Source organism: Bicyclus anynana, chromosome 17 (assembly GCF_947172395.1).
Source record: "Bicyclus anynana chromosome 17, ilBicAnyn1.1, whole genome shotgun sequence".
NCBI classification, from domain to species: Eukaryota; Metazoa; Arthropoda; class Insecta; order Lepidoptera; family Nymphalidae; genus Bicyclus; species Bicyclus anynana.
In genome coordinates, this window is record NC_069099.1 from 11,854,064 (window position 1) to 11,871,303 (window position 17,240).

The 17,240-nt window shown below is 36.4% G+C and overlaps 1 protein-coding gene across 6 annotated transcripts in view; it reads left to right on the plus strand.

Moving 5' to 3' along the window:
- The window catches only part of LOC112046777 (endophilin-A), a 58,365-nt gene that overhangs the window by 24,742 nt on the left and 16,383 nt on the right, over positions 1-17,240 (plus strand). For all 6 annotated transcript variants that reach the window (XM_024083567.2, XM_052886516.1, XM_024083569.2 and 3 more), the window contains exons 2-5: positions 8,134-8,212; positions 13,910-13,978; positions 15,745-15,961; positions 16,558-16,691. In XM_024083567.2, the coding sequence (XP_023939335.1) occupies positions 8,168-8,212; positions 13,910-13,978; positions 15,745-15,961; positions 16,558-16,691 (465 nt within the window). In that variant the 5' untranslated portion in view covers positions 8,134-8,167. The remainder of the gene's footprint in view (positions 1-8,133; positions 8,213-13,909; positions 13,979-15,744; positions 15,962-16,557; positions 16,692-17,240) is intronic.

Here is a 17,240-nt window from a genome sequence, read left to right on the forward strand (position 1 = left end):
GTGCCGCGTTGCAAGAACCAGCTCATGACTAAGGGCCCCGTATGGGTTCATGACTAGTCGGGCATACTCCGACCTTGTATCACGTGAGTTTTAGCCGTGTTTCATAATCAATTAATACAATATTTGTTGCTTCAACCCCAGACTCTACTTGATTATGTTTGTTTGTTGCCTTGCAAATGCCTTGTTTTTTTTTAATTTCGTCCATAAAAAAATCTTTTGAGGAACCTGCAAGGACAAACCATACAAAAAGTTGTTTGTGAAAGTACTTTAGGGGTGGCTTATGAAATTAACGACCCGTCCTTAGCCTTCACCTTTACCTTGGCTTATATACATTTATACTTGAAGATATTTTATTAGAAAATAATTTTAAAACTAAGTTAGTATTTTTTTCTTAGCATTTGATACCTTTTAATTGATATCCTAATTATGGTGCATAACTAGACCTTTGGGAATCTGTCTTGTTTAATAATGAATAACCTGACATATCTAACCATGTATAGTCATTCAAAATTAATATGTAAGAAACCTATAATTAACAGCTCAATCAGTTGGAATAACTATTTAAAATTTTAACTGCAACATTTGACCTTAATTATTTAAGTATACACACTAAGTTAAACTACTCGTAAAATATCGTAAAACCGAGTTACTTGGATTTAAATTTACCACCAAATTTATACAAAGCAGCTAAACCAAAAAAAATCTTAAGATATCGAAATGAAATTTAGAAACTTATTTACTACCCGAAGCGTAGCTTTTATCTACGAAGTTCGTAGATAGAATGTAATATGGATTAACTCCGGATACAGCCCACTGAAGTACGGTTACAGTAATTAAGTAAAATGTGGGCATGTTTCTTACTTCTTTGACGGCCTCCGTGGCGCAGTGGTATGCGCGGTGGATATACAAGATGGAGGTCCTGGGTTCGATCCCCGGCTGGGCAGATTGAGATTTTCTTAATTTGTCCAGGTCTGGCTGGTGGGAGGCTTCGGCCGTGGCTAATTACCACCCTACCGGCAAAGACGTACCGCCAAGCGATTTAGCGTTCCGGTACGATGCCGTGTAGAAAGCGAAAGGGATGTGGATTTTCATCCTCCTCCTAACAAGTTAGCCTGCTACCATCTTAGACTGCATCATCACTTACCATCAGGTGAGATTGTAGTCAAGGGCTAACTTGTAAAGAATAAAAAAAAAAAAAGGTAATCAAGAATATAAATAATTAATTTGTAGGATAAAAAAATTCTTTAATATTTATGTACCTAAAAGTCTGGCCGCGTTCGTAATCCTTATAGTAAATAGACATTTCAAATAACAAATATTCTGATATAGCTGAATTTTAGTAGAGACCTTGGTTAGATATACCAGTAGAAGTAAAGTGTCAAAAGTCACCATCGATCCCATGTGTGCTAAAAAGTTGTTCAAGGTAAAATGTGTAAGTTTTCGTTACTTATTAATTTTTCTCCGTTTGGGTTTTTTTTGTAACATTAGTTTCATGCAAATATCAACAATCATCGTTGCCAGATTTTTACTCATCTTCGTGTCGGAAAAATTAATTTGTTTGTCTGTATGTTGTTAAATCGTCCATTGTTTCCCTCGGTGTTCCTAATCGACGCCTTACTGGTACTGGTACTATGCTTTTTCACAAAATTTTGACCCAAACGGCAGCACTATTAGATGTGATAAAGGTCAAGTATTGGTAAAAGAATTTTCAAAATTCAGTAGGTCCAAAGGTTACCCCTACAACCTCACAGGCTCACTTTACCTCTTTATAATATTAGTAAAGATAAATTCTTAAATTTACCCTAGTTAAATATCGAATTGAGACCACCGAATTGCAAAAGCAACACAAAATAGGTATGCATAAGGTTTTAATCCACTAGTCGGTATTAACACAAAAGTTCTAACGCCCACTAACACATGTAGGTCAAAAACAATCGCAGAGTTTTTACTACCATTGTTTCACTTCCAAGCACTTTACTCCACTGAAATAATTGAAATGTTTAAAACTGTTAGCCGCACAAAAAATCCGTTTATATTAATAGTGAAATACTGATGTATAAACTGGTTAGTTTCTACATCAGTATTTTTCTATTAACACGTTTTATGAATATAGAAATTCTTTACTTTGTATTTTTGTTTTTAAGATTAAATATTTAATGTTGAATGCGATTTTAACCATTATGTTCATAATAAAACATTTCGCCTTTTATATCACACTGACGCTGCGCGGTTTCACCCGCGCTGTTCCCGTTCCCGTAGGAATAACGGGATAATATATATAACCTATAGCCGTCCTCGATAAATGGGCTATCTAACACTGAAAGAATTTTTCAAATCGGACCAGTAGTACCTGAGATTAGCGCATTCAATCAAACAAACAAACAAATAAACTCTTCAGCTTTATAATATTAGTATAGATTTCGAACAACTGGTTCGAGCCAGGTGTCAAGTTAATCCGCACGAGCTGTACCTATACGTTTTATATTATAACGTCCGATTGCTGTCAATTGATGAAGCCAATTAAATATTAATGCGACCTCACATACGTACCACATGTTAAGCGACTGTTTTTATCAGTGCTATTGCTATGGATGAAATACCAAAACTGGTCAAATGATGCAATATTTTAACGACATTTTACTTTTTACGATTACGTGTTACGTTATATTTTGTAAATTCCTTTTTTTACTATTTTTCTTGCGATTTTGTTCCGTAGAAATTCAAGTCATAGTCTATGAAAGACTTCTTGAGAAATTATAGGCTTTCCAGATAAGAAATCAGTAGCCTATTTTTCCTCCTCAAGTTGTATTGTTACGCATCAAAAGTTCTAACAATTGGAATAGTGATTTAGGTTTGTAAAAGTCAATAAACAGAAACATTTTCTCAATTATTATTCTTGACATTATTAAAAGATAAATCCGTTTCCTTTGTCTCAAACAAACGGGATATAGTCGTGATAGTAGTGCTCTATTTTCGTTAGCTCATTTCGTATTTAATAACGTGGTAGATAAAGTCCGAGTGTATTTATGGGTTGATAGTGTTAGCCAGAGAGCAGAGAGGCACAGAGGCATTGGAGCGTGTCAGTGTTCCTACGTTATTGTTGACCCGGCACTATTACATAACGGTACTTCTCGCGTATCGATCCGCCCGTATGGCTCCATGGCTCCATGCCAGTAACAAACTCGTCTACGATCTGCCGTTCTAGAAGTTAGAATGGATTATATTCTCGGCATCGCAGCGGTTACTACTCTGGCCACTTGATAACGCTTTTTGGGTCAGCATTGCTGTACAAACGTTGTAAATGTTCAATTTGCGTGAAAGGGTTGCGTTGGAAATTGGACTGTGTTAGGGAGCGTCTACTCTTGTGACAATATTGTTTTATTTTTAACGAACGGGTAGAAATTTTACAGTAACTCTATATATTTTTAAGCTTTGAATTTTCTTTTGAATGTAAGTATATTTTTCTAACCATCCGCCAATTAATAAAAATATTTTAATAAAAAAATATAATTATATAATCAAATAAATTAATATTCAATTCAGTAGGCCTAACATGTATGTATAAGTACTTTGTGTTTTGTAAAAAAATTAATACAACTTAAAAACCTTCTAATCACTTTGAAGGCAGTGCTACGCCAGTGACGTATTAATTAAAGCCGTTTCTGATAGAACCAGGGTAAACCGTAAATTTGGGCTAACATATATTGCGTTATTTTAGTTTAGTAGGCCTTTATGTCAGCTGTAGAGTTTGTCGTAATATTTACGGGACAGCCTGTATATAAAAGAATGTCGTGTTAATTACACCATTTTTAATTTCGAGAACCGCTGGACCGATTTGGTTTAAAATGGTGGAGGGGTTGCTTAAAGCTTAGGAGTAGGTAGGGTTGACTAGGGGTATGGTAGAGTAGGGATAGGGTTTCACGCGGATGAAGTCGCGCTCGTCCGCTAGTTTAAATTAAAGTATTTTACCTGTAGGCCTATATTTCTGGTTCGGTGCTATTGGTCGATTTGTGTTTGCGAGATAATATCGTAACTCACATGCTAGGCATGGGTACCAACTTAACAACAATTTCGAATTTGAATTCCAATCTAAATGACCTATAGGCCTATATTTCTGGTTCGGTGCTATTGGTCGATTTGTGTTTGCGAGATAATATCGTAACGCACATGCTAGGCATGGGTACCAACTTAACAACAATTTCGAATTTGAATTCCAATCTAAATGACTACTATTCAAATCCATTTAGATAACTTGCCGATATATTCAAATGAAATTGGATTAATTGAGTCAATGAATTTACAATGAATGACAATGTATTTACGGTCTGTGGGTAAAATTTCATGATGGACAACGCAGATTAGTGATCGACCTACTCGTAGCATGTAATGGATAACCTCCCTAAGATTGTCTTATAAAACAGCACTTTGAAGCCTAGAGGGTTCGTGTTGCTGACTTGTTCATTAGAATAATTAATATCAATCTTCAGTCATTTTCACCTGACTAAAGAAGCGTAATTATTTAAGAGATTTAAAAAAAAGGAGGAGGTGTTACCGCTCAACTTCGTCATTTCTTAACCAATTTTAAAAATTCTTTTTTGTTTGAAAGAGTAGGTATACTTCCAGATTGATCCCATTTAATTTTCATGAAAATCGATTCAGTGATTTTGTGTTAAAATGAAAATAACGAATTTGTCCGTACTGTAGCGTTATTACACTAAAAATAGAAAAATAAAGTATTTTTAACAAAAAAAATTGACTTCAAAATCACGAAAATAAACTAAAAAGCGAAAAATAACATCATATGTGCTACCTTCTGATCACTTTGAAGGCGGCGCCAACGCAGTGATGCATTAACTAAAGCCGGTAAGATTTAAAGACCCCGGTTCTATCAGAAACGGCTTTAATTAATACGTCACTGGCGTGGCACTGCCTTCAAAGTGATTAGAAGGTAACACATATGTTATTTTTCGCTTTTTAGTTTATTTTTGTGATTTTGAAGTCGGTTCCATTTTATTGTTAAAAATACTTTATTTATACCATGTTCAACTCAATTGAACTTAAATTCGTTTAATTCAAGTACTTAGGCTTATTTATTTATTTACATATACTTTACTGCACAAAAATGGACAATAACAAAAGAAAATAGAAGAAAACATAGTAAACAAGTATGTGCAAATGAGGTCTTATTGCCTAAAGCTACTGCCAGATAAATAAAATTAATGCATTAATATGCAGGATAGTGCCAAAAAAATACGTAGAGAAAACAAAATACTAATAATAACTACACACAAAAAAGTTACATTTAGTTTACAAACACTTTTGAACTTCCAAGTTTGTCTTCTCTACCGGTTAGAAGGCGGTGGAAGGCAAACTACTGCTGAGAGGAGCTGTTAAGTATAGCGCCCCTATTAAGGCGATAAGGTTTCGTTTATTGATAAATGTAGTATCGTGTTCCGCGTGTATTGGGCTTCTAAATAAAATATAAAGAAGCCTATGACACGCCTACGCCAGCCACTCACGATCAAGCTTATCGTTAAGTCTACACGCACTGTGACAGCGCACTAGTGATGTGAGTGTAGTGAAATAATGAAACTCTCATATCCTACTAATATTATAAAGGCGAAAGTTTGTGTGTAAGCGTGTAAGTATGTTTGTTCCTATTTTACGCTGCGGCTACTGAAGCGATTTGGCTGAAGTTTGGAATGGAAATAGATTTTACTCTGGATTAACACATGGGTTATTTTTCATCCCGGAAAAATCCACGGTTCCCGCGGGATTTGGGAAACTGAATTCCACGCGGACGAAGACGCGGGCGTCCGCTAGTATACCCATAACCTCAGAATACAGAAAACTCCAGAAGGTGTGATCGCGCATAGGAATGAAGTCGTCGGAACTTTACTTTACTTACTACTTACAAGCGATTTGTCACTCTGTGTATGCCGTGTTGTGTGACTTCCTTTTTAATGACACCTGAACTTTGCTTCTGGTGTTTTCTGTATTCTGAGCCCAAAACCACTTTTCGATATTTTTAAACTTAATAGTGTATGGCAACATGATTAAATTTAATGCAGCAGATTGGACAATAGGTGTGCTAATAAGTTTATTTCGTTGATTTCTGTTGCTCTTCTATGATATTGTTAATGCGTTATTTTGATCTTTAGGATTGAATAAATACAGCTATCAGTACGTAACTTTATTGCGTACAGTGAAGAAAAATCATCATCATTATCAGCCTATTTTCGGCCTACTGTAGGGTCAGGCCTCCCTCCTAATAGGAGAGGGGGAAAATGAAAAAAATACATTTGAGCATTGTAGAACTAACCAATAATGGCGTAGCTATCCAGGGTCTAGGCGGCGCCCTTAAGTTCGTAAGTTGGGGGGGGGGGGGGGGGGGGACGGAGCAAATCCTTACCAGAAAATTGCGATCGAACTGAACTTGTAGAACTTGAGAGCTGATGATAAAGTATCATAGCATTTTCATGTATTTGTACAAATATTTTAACTTGATAAAACCTACCCAGTTTAGATAGTAGTGAGTCCCGATTTTTCTATTTGCACCAGGGCCTTGGTTACCTAGCTACGCCACTGGAACTAACATCTCAAGACGCCCTGGGATCAAACTGAAACGTACATTCAGAGTATATACTTTATGGCAGGTGTTCCCAAAGTGTGGGTCACGACCCAGTGGTGGGTCGCGAGCGAATACTAAGTGGGCCCTGACACATAACCCGTAAACGTAACCCGACTGTCCAGGCTAACAGCCGGACGGCCACGGACTAACTATAACTAAAGTTGTAAATTACAATTTTTACTTACTACTATACTAAAAAGTTATACTTTCTTTTATTTAACTTAACTTTTCCATAAAATTTATGGAATTTATATGATGTAACCGCACGGATTTTTCCCAGGTTTTCACATTCTATATATTTAGAATTTTCGCCAGAAAAGATTCGAAATTGTTTAGTAGTTTGGAATAGCTGATTGCTTAAAGCGATAAAACGAAGCCTCCCACGGCACCACCTCAGCACGCTAGTTTACTGAATGTTCTACAAAGTTTTGAAAATACATACACAAGTTTATCACTTGGGTGTACCGAATATGTTGCCATAAAGCATTTTTATCTTTACAGAATGTTTGAACATTTACCCTATAGAATTCCTATACTATGAAAATGTTCATAACATGTTTCAACATATAGAAAACTTAACTATTCATACTTTCTTGGCGTAATAGTGGTGCAAACCGAAATTATGTCCAAAACGTTCGCTGTTAGTCAGTACAGTAGGCGACATGTGACCAAAGACAATTCTTGTGAAGAGTAATAGACAAATTTCATCCAAAAGCGGCGCAACCGAAAATATCGCTGTTTTTTCCTTGCATTGGAATGAAAGAGTTGGGACTGGGACAACACCTCCGCCATTGATCGACATTTGTCTGTTTCTCTTCGTGAAATATGTCTTTGGTCACATGCGGCCTACAGTTAAAACTCTAATTTACTGGTGTAAACCGTATTCATGTACAAAACTTGCACTGTTAGTTAGTATAGTAGGCGACATGTGACCAAAGACATTTCTTGTAGAGAGAAATAGATAAATATCTACCAATAGCGGCTCAACCGAAAATATTGCTTTGCGTTGGAATGAAAGAGATGGGACTGGGACAACGCTTCTTCTTCTTCTTCTTTCTTGTCTATGGCACTTTGTACTGCGTCTGTTTCTCTTCATGAAATATTTCCTATGTGACATTCTAGGCCTACAGTTAATGTTCTTAGATACTAGGACTGTCCTTAGTATGATTTGTAGCTCGGGTCACTTCAAGGTTGTATATTTTCTAGTCAGACTTCGGCCTTTACCTATATAGGCAAAGTTATGCCAGCAAAAAGAATCCTACTGAAAAATGTCTTTATATCCGTAAGAGATATTTTAATATATGTATTTTTCTTATTATCATGTCATATAAACTCATGTAATAGCATTCGAATAGTAACCCACAGCTTACTCTGTTCTAAACCTCTGTGCACGCCACTGATCACGTAATAAGAACGGCAGCCTCGTTCCCCAGTACTGTGTGTAGAGATTAGTCACGTTCCAAGAGCCAGTACTAACAATGGTTATCCTCTATTATTTGCAGATTGCTGATATAACGATAAGCTGACGACACAACCATGGCTTTCGCTGGGCTCAAGAAACAGATCAATAAAGCTAATCAGGTAACTATATAATTACTTTCTATTGTAATTACTAGCTATTTAAATTATTGCTCATATATAAGGCATTATATATGAGCAATAATTTAAATAGATATATTGAATATAATATAAAAACGATGTAGTTACGACTTAATTTCGTAATAAAATGTCTTCTGGAAATTAGCAAAATTTGGCATCTGATCCATTACAAGTAGGTCATTATCGAAGATTGATATCAAATTTATTCTGAAGAAACTCTGAAGATTACGCCTTAGCCTACACTAATCTTTTAATGACTGATAAAAGAATAATTACTTAAGACCACACCCATTTTCTTTAGTTATTGAGAACAAAAATAAAGTTAGGGACGATAAATAATGAGTTTATATAATTGTATACATATAAATAGATTATGAAACACGGCTAAAAGTCACGTGATATTAGGTCGGAGTATGCCCGACTAGTTTCGAACCCATACGGGTCCCTTAGTCATGAGCTGGTTCTTGCAACGCGGCACGATCCAAACTGCGAAGCGACGTCGCGACGCGCAGCTGCTCGCATCGCGCGCTGGGAGAGGGGTTGAGTGGTGGGTGGTGAAGTTTCCGTTACACTTTCCGTCGGTTCATTAAAATTTAAATTCTAAAATAAAGTAGGTACGAGTAAATTAATATACCTAATGAAAAGGCACATTATATGTAAGGAAGCTACGCTAAAAGATTTTTGATTGATTTGAAATTTTATAACCTATTTATTTTCCAAACATCCCGACAAATTTTGTTTTTAATGTATTAAATAGTTAATGTTGAATGTGTGCTGTATACCTACAGACTGATTAATGCCCAGGCAAAAGTACTGAGTCTGGAAAACTGAAATTAGTATAGGTTGAAGGCTGAAGCTGAAACAAGTTTAGTGATATATAACTAACCTTCCTATAGGTATTAATTATTATAGGTACTTATGTCTAAGATATTTTTTAGTGAATGATAAAATAAGCATTCACTAAAAATATCTCATCATTATCAGTAAAGTTATTTCAGATATGTGGGCGTTCCAATGAGTGGGCGTAAAATTAACGGTTCAATTGATTGCCATTAATTTTCTTACCAATAAATTGAAAGTTTATTCATGGTAAACTTTCAGCTAATACAAACTGAACTTGGGTTAAAGCAAACAAAGTTACGATTCAATTTGTTTATCGAACTAAAATCAAATAATTTCGTAACAGGGCTATAAATAGATCTTTATGTAGATTTTGATCATGGAAGCATACTACTTAGTAAAGTTGATTATACATAAATAAGAAGTTGCTGCACGGTAAACGTTGTTTTTTGTAAAAATATGATTAGATTACGCGTAAATTCAATCGCTCGCTTTGCATCATCATTAACCTAACTAATAATTCACTGAGAGGTTCGTGTTCCTTACTCTTACTTATTTTCTAAAAGGAGACGGGTTTTAAACATTACGTTTATGGCAATTCATACATGATCTTCGTAAGACTGCCATAATATCACCCTTTGGTTATAATGAAATCATCAGATGTATTATGGTGTGGTGATATGTCACAGCATCTGCTAAAATATCAAGGAAACGATGAAATGATAGGATATTTTGATCGTTCAGTGAACTTTAACATCGGCCGTACGTCTGAACTGAAAGGGTCGTGATTGATGGCTCAATAATGAGGCGCCCGTCTTGTTGGCCTTTAGAGGTTATATTAGCTGGCCTCATGGCACAATGTGACCACATAATGTTATGTTTAAGGAGAAAAATATTACTGTTTTCTTATACGCTACGATTTCGTTAGCGTGCAAGTTTTTCGACTATAAATATTCCTATTAATCTGTTTCGTGAAAAAAGGGCAAAGAATCACAATATTATGATTTATTTAATATTTGTAAATATCATTGTCGCTTGTCGGATATCTTGGCAATACTATAAATACGAATGTGAGTTTCTTTGTTTGTTACGCTTTAACTACTTAACTGCTGAACCGATTTTAAACATTCTCTCATCCACTGAACATAAGGCACTTAAGCTACGCTTATTATATTCGTCCTTTCGGCAATGGAAAGCTACGTTATTATCGAGTATAACGTAGCTTTATTCCCACGGGAACGAGAACAAGCCGGCAGAAAGAACGAAGAGTCTACTAGTACTTAATTTTAATCAATATGCTAAAGAGCATATGAAACACAAAGTCGTCTGTTTCTGAATTTGTAATTTGTACACTTTTTTAGATACATTTTGTATTAATTAATTTCATAATATAGCAATATAGCGGCTTAGGCCTGACCGCCATTTTAGCTCCTGGTTGTTTTTAAGATGTTTAAAATAGTACAATACTTTGTTATATAAGAAATAACCTTAAACAGAGCTGTGTCACATTAATTAATCTGATTATAACTGACGGCCAGGTTTTAATTAGCGACAGGAAATAACATTTTGCTATTTGAATGTTTAATGGGAAACGAAATTTTCGTACAATTTCCATTGAAACTTAATAATTCAGGCGTGAATTCAAATGTTACATAATTTCCGGAGGTTGCACGTGATCAATAAAACAACGTCATTGTTCCCGAATTGACAGTGGGTGGTGATAGGGTTGCCACCACGGAATTAATGAAAAGTGATAGCTTTAGCTAGAACTTACAAAGCAAAACGATCCACACAAAGTTGTGTTGCCTTACTCGTAAAAGAGGGATTTTAAAATCGATTCGCTTCTTTTACAAAAATCCTTGATAAACATAAATCATTATCTTTTTTAAATCTTGAACAAATATCGCGCGATAGACGAATAAATAAAAACTTTAAAGAATATTGTAATGAAATCTTAAGTGCACATCGTCTAGCTAGCTAGAGGTTATACTTATTGATTGTATTGGAATATAACGCCACAAACTTATCTGACCTCAGTGGCGTGTTCATACAAAAAAGCACTGCCTACTCTAAGGACTCAATACAAACCTAACATAGACCACAGAATACTTGTTGGACAAGGAACTAAGGTTAAAACGTTATGCAGACCACTGTTCGACCCGATGGTCAAAACTGGAACTAACATTGCGACGGTCGCAATTTTGATTTGTGTGATTTCTGTCTACTCTTGTTGTTTGCAGTAAATTGTATAATATTTTCGTTTTCTAGTTTTATCTGCATAAACAATGCCTAAAACAACAAGAAGTAACGCGCAAAACATACTAAAAGCATAACCCTAAACCAGACAAGTTTGTAACACTATACTTACAGACAATTTTAGATGTGTATATTGAAATATACACAAGACAATAACAGCCAGTTTCTTCATGTAAAGTAACAGTAAAAGTAGTAAGTAGTAAAGCAGGATTTATTTTTCAGTAATTAAGACCATCACTTTTGATTTATGACGTTACTTTAACTGTTACTTGCGATGAAGAAACTGGCCGTAAGACTTTAGTTTCTTCTGAATAAGCTAAAGGAAAAATTGGAAACCCTATGAGTAGGGGGTTGTGAAAGGGGCTAGCGACCGTGACCCCTCCGTGTCCTATATCGACGCCGCCCTAATTATGACGGCCTTCGTCGCAACTGAATCCTGTTTCAACGTAGTGACAATGGGGGAGAAGTAATGCTTCGCTCGGTAAATTCTGATTGTGAACGACAATAAGCGGGTATAAGCTCGGGGTGTTATGTAAACTGTGTCTGTCCAATTTGCAGGGATTTTCGAGCGAGATATGCTTGTATAAATCCTAGAGGATTAGTATATTTTTACTTTTTTTGTTGTACTATAATGTTATAATTGATCATAATTCAGAAATAAGATACTCATACTCACATATAAGTATAATATTAGGATAGACGATATTTAATCTATAGTAATATTATAAAGAGGTGAATTGTGTGGTATTTTAGGGGGTAATCTCTGAATCTACTGAAGCTGACTTGCACGGCCTCCGTGGGGCAGTGGTATGCTTGTGGTTCTTATTGGACCAGGTCTGGCTGGTGAGAGGCTTCGGCCGTGGCTAGTTGCCACCCTACCGACAAAGACGTACCGCTAAGTGATTTAGCGTTCCGGTATGATGTCATGTAGAAACCGAAATATGTGTGGATTTTCATCCTCCTCCTAGCAAGTTAGCCCGCTTTCATCTAAGATAGCATCATCACTTACCATCCATCAGGTGAGATTGTAGTCAAGGGCTTACTTGTAAATAATAATAAAAAAAGAAAAAAAAAAACAATTTTGAAAATTCTTTTACCACTGGAGAGCCACGTTATTTGTAATTGTCATAGGCTATATTATCCCGTTATTTACACGGGAACAGGTTCTACGCGGATGAAATCGATGGGCACATAGAACATTACAGCGAAACAGGAACCTATTTAGCGGTCGACGATTTAAAAAAAGATCTAAGCTATTTCCTAGCAAGAGTAAGAAAAATATTCATTCACACAATGACCAGTACATACAGGGAAACGGTGAAAATTCTGAATTCCAATATTGAAATGGCAATACTAATTGGAGCCATTCAGCCGCAGAGAGTATCGGGCTGGCTAGCGGTGCAGTTTTAATCTCCTATAGGTGCAACTTCCCTCAACTCGGTCAAGGCCAGGCCCCGACCTGAGCTTTTGTGCTGAACCGAGAGATTCGATAGTTCTCCTCTTTTGTATGTAATATTGCGTTCAAATGCTCTAAGTGCGCAAAGGGGTTTATGAAAACGTCAAATGCTCGTTTTGGTTTGCAAGAACATGAACGTTTCAAGTATTAAGTAACCCGTATACTACACTAAGTAACTACACTCTCCGCGAAGAGTCCGACCGCTGGTGGGAGGCTTCGGCCGAGGCTAGTTACCACCCTACCGTAGGTGAGATTGCAGTGAACTTGTTAAGAATAAAAAAACCCTTCAAACATCTTTATTAATATTAAACTTTAAGTCGGCCGCATACACTCATTTTCCTTATTCATTCTCAGTGTTCGGAAAACCGAATGCATGAAATCAATATAAAATACATGAAGTGACGCTTCGCAATTTCCGTTCGGAAAACAACGCCAGTGTTCGTTTTCACTCCGAATGAAGAAAAACGTAAAGTCTGCGGTAGTCTCGTTGAATTCAAAATTACGCATAAAAAACGAATACAGAAAACGAGAGTATGCGGCCGGCCTAAGGGCCTCTGGAGAAGCTTTGTCAAGGAACTCAGTGTCTGGGGACATAATTTCCCTTATTATTCCAAAAAATATATAAATGTATTTCTTGGCTTATTAAGGCTTATTAAGATATCTTGGAATCTTCCCAAATATATATGCAACTAAATGAAATTAAGACAATTGGCTACCTTTGTTCGCCGCAGTTTCGACGCGCTCGTGCCATATTTATAGTATAAAATATCGTTGCTTCCAAACACTTTGCAGAAATCTATACTAATATTATAAAGCTGAAGAGTTTGTTTGTTTGTTTGATTGATTGAACGCGCTAATTTTAGGAACTACTGGTCCGATTTGAAAAATTCTTTCGGTGTTAGATAGCCCATTTATCGAGGAAGGCTATAGGCTATTTATTATCCCCATCTTCCTACGGGGAACGGGAACCACGCGGGTGAAACCGCGCGGCGTCAGCTAGTATATTATACAATTTTGTTATATAATTTTAAATTGGTTTGAGTACTAGTATATAATTGTATAGTAAACAGTTAAAAAGTATACGTATATAGGCAAGTTAGTTACATTTATTTTTGCTTTCTTTTCAGTATGTCACAGAAAAGATGGGTGGTGCCGAAGGCACAAAACTTGATTTGGACTTCGTGGAAATGGAGAGAGTAAGTTTTCTTACCTATACTATTAAACAACCCGCCCGCCTACCCGCATTGTAGCAGCATGGTGGGTCTAGGCTCCATATCCTCTCCTACAAGAGGGAGGCCGGATCCTGTAGTGGGCGTACCAGAAATAAATGGGGTAATAATGATGACTACGAGTATGGGCTATACGAGATCCGTAGTAGAAATTAGAACTAGTTAGATACTACATTAGGATTTAAACTTCAAATTTATTCAAAGTAATATGAACTTTAATTAGTAGTGATTATGTCCAATTTACTTTGAAGAATATTGAAGTTTAAATCTCAATCCATATTTATAAATATGGGAGTAAGTATAGCAAAGTACTTGTTGGGAATATTTTTGTCTACTATTTTTTTTGACTATCTATCTATGTCTAATGTATCTCTAGTATTAATCTTATCGCTAAGTAATGAAGTAACCGCCAAGAGTCTTGGCTACGCCCGCAATGCGGTTGGCACGTGAAAAGACTTTATGTTTTTTCCCCAACTAAATCAATATTTCAATAACAAGCATGATTGAAGCTACAGGCAGATTTTAGCGTAGCGTTTAATGAAATTGTTTTTCTTTTTATATATTAAAAAAAAATATTTCCATTGTCTTTCAGTAAGTGGATTAACTCGGATTACAATACGGCGGCAATTGTATGGTTACCGATAAGTTGGTTTCTGTTGAGCTATTTCACACTAAAGGTCGCTTCGAAATGTCTTTCACTGCATAGTCCAAATATGTCATGTTAAAATCTGTGTATACAAGCAGTTTAAGTATTTAAAAAACTTGTAGTTTATAAAAAAAACCCTTAAAAAGTTGTACCCTTATATGGGTTCTATTGAACCCAAATACGATAGCTCTGCTGTGTGTTTTCAAAAAGTTTTCTGGCGAACATTGTGGTTGCAGCATCAGGTTGAAATTATCAATTAATTTTCATTTGACGAATATACGAGCACATGTGAAGCACTTAATCGAGTAATGCGATGCATGCGCCCAATGTCCTTCATCATTTTGGAAAAGAGCTGACCCTTTACACTGCCGGACCGATATTAACCAAATATAGCTAAAAACCATCGCAAGGAAACTGGCTTTCAATGAAAAAAAAAACCGCATCGAAATTGGTCCATCCGTTAGAGCGTTATATGATGCCACAGACAGACAGACTTCGACGTCAAACTTATAACACCCCTTTTTGCGTAGGGGGTTAAAAATATCATTTTACACTATTTAATAGATAGACCTTTGCTCGAATTTATATTTTTTTTTAAGTTTTGAGCAAATAAATTCATGGATATTGGATAGAAATTGTAGAGTCAACATCTCCTGAGGATACCCCGGTTTCGGGGTGAAACGTACGTAGAGAGTATTTTGTCGTGACGTCGTGACGGGTGACGTTGTCGCATGGGTTCGTCGGATTTTCGCGGAGGATAGCAAAATAAATAAATCATTATATAACAAATAAATTCTGTATTCTGTTATTTTGTTATGTTTAATAGTTACTTAGGTTGGTAGGTACAATATCTAACTGTAAATAGGCATGCAAATATATTAAACTAACGGACAAGGCGACGTTTCCTATACAGAATTTTGACTTATTAATGTGCATTAAGACATCCTGAGGTATCAATAACGCCATAGAAAATGTACACCGAATTGTTGTCTGCCTAAATGTCTTCTTAATTCTTCCGATGTTTTAATGTAATAGATTTTATAATATATATATATAAATGTATTCTAAATCATTCCATTTTCCATAGAAAACGGACGTAACGTGCGAGCTCGTCGAAGAATTACAAATAAAAACCAAAGAGTTCCTGCAGCCAAATCCCACAGCGCGCGCCAAGATGGCTGCCGTGAAGGGGATCAGTAAACTGAGCGGACAGGCCAAGAGTAACACTTACCCGCAACCAGAGGGCGTCTTGGGAGACTGTATGCTGCTGTATGGGAAGAAGCTTGGAGAAGATACTGTATTCTGTAAGTTTGTGTTTTATACATCGAATCCTATTAAAAAGTGGATGCACAATCCGCGACCAAAAAAAGTCCCCACTCAGTGAGTGCCAAACAACTTCTTGGCACTCAATGCAAGTAGTCGCATTTGCAAAATCAACCTTAAACTCAAACCTTAAAGTTGAGTTTGCTCTAAATTTGGGATTTTATTCAATATTGGACTATATTCTCGATATAATTCTCTTTACCAATAATTCTAAAACTGTCAAAGCAAAATTGGCCAGTTTTTAAGTGAAATTTTCGACATGATTGTGCGTCCTTTTATTATAAGAGGTCAATGGTTTTAGTATGATAATATAGTAGTAGACAGACGTAGAATCACCAATCAGCTCAGATAACTGCAAAAGGCTGATTCCTGATAACTACCGTTTACTGAATAACCTATTTAGTAAAAGGAAAAACGTTATTTGGTTCCATCAAATTACTACAGCATTTAATTACGAGTATGAGGCTATACATTTTTAATGAAATTATAAAATACCATTTCATTATTAACCAATATCAATATTCGTCTTCTTCTTATGTCGTTGTTTTTAGATATTATATACTTATTTTTGTCGCAGCACAATGCATGATCGAAATGGGAGAGGCGCTAAAGCAAATGGCAGACGTGAAGTATTCCCTGGACGACAACATCAAGCAGAGCTTCCTCGAGCCCCTGCATCATCTGCAAACCAAAGACCTGAAGGAGGTTATGGTAAGGCTGCAAGCTAGGTTCTATGCTAATTTTAAGAGGTAAAGTTTGTAGTGTTGTAGGGGGTAATCTCTGGATCTACCGATCTTTTACCACTATAAAGCCACGTTTTCCACAAAGTACGCGCGTGAAACCGCGGGGAATTAGCTAGTGAGTTATAATAACATCGTTAGCGAATTTTTGTATTATTTGCAATATGCTGTCACCATCGCGTTACCAAACTACCTCCCGCGCATTGATATCGTTTGCCGCCGTATCAGAAAAGTCAAACGATCGGCAGTTTTTCAGTGCATTGTATTAAGTGGGTTTTCGACAAGGTGTTCTACCGAGGACTACTGAGTACGTTGTGGGGGCTCGCCCACGACGTCCTGTTTTGTGGGGGCGCCCCCAGGGATCGTTTACCCGCTAAGTGTCGAACGCTGGTGGTTCGTGGTGTTATGGGTAATCTCTGGAACTACTGAACCGATTGTGAAAATTCTTTTGCCACTAGAAAGCCACGTTATTTGTGAGCCATAGGCCATATTCTCCCGTGTACTCACGGGAACAAGAATT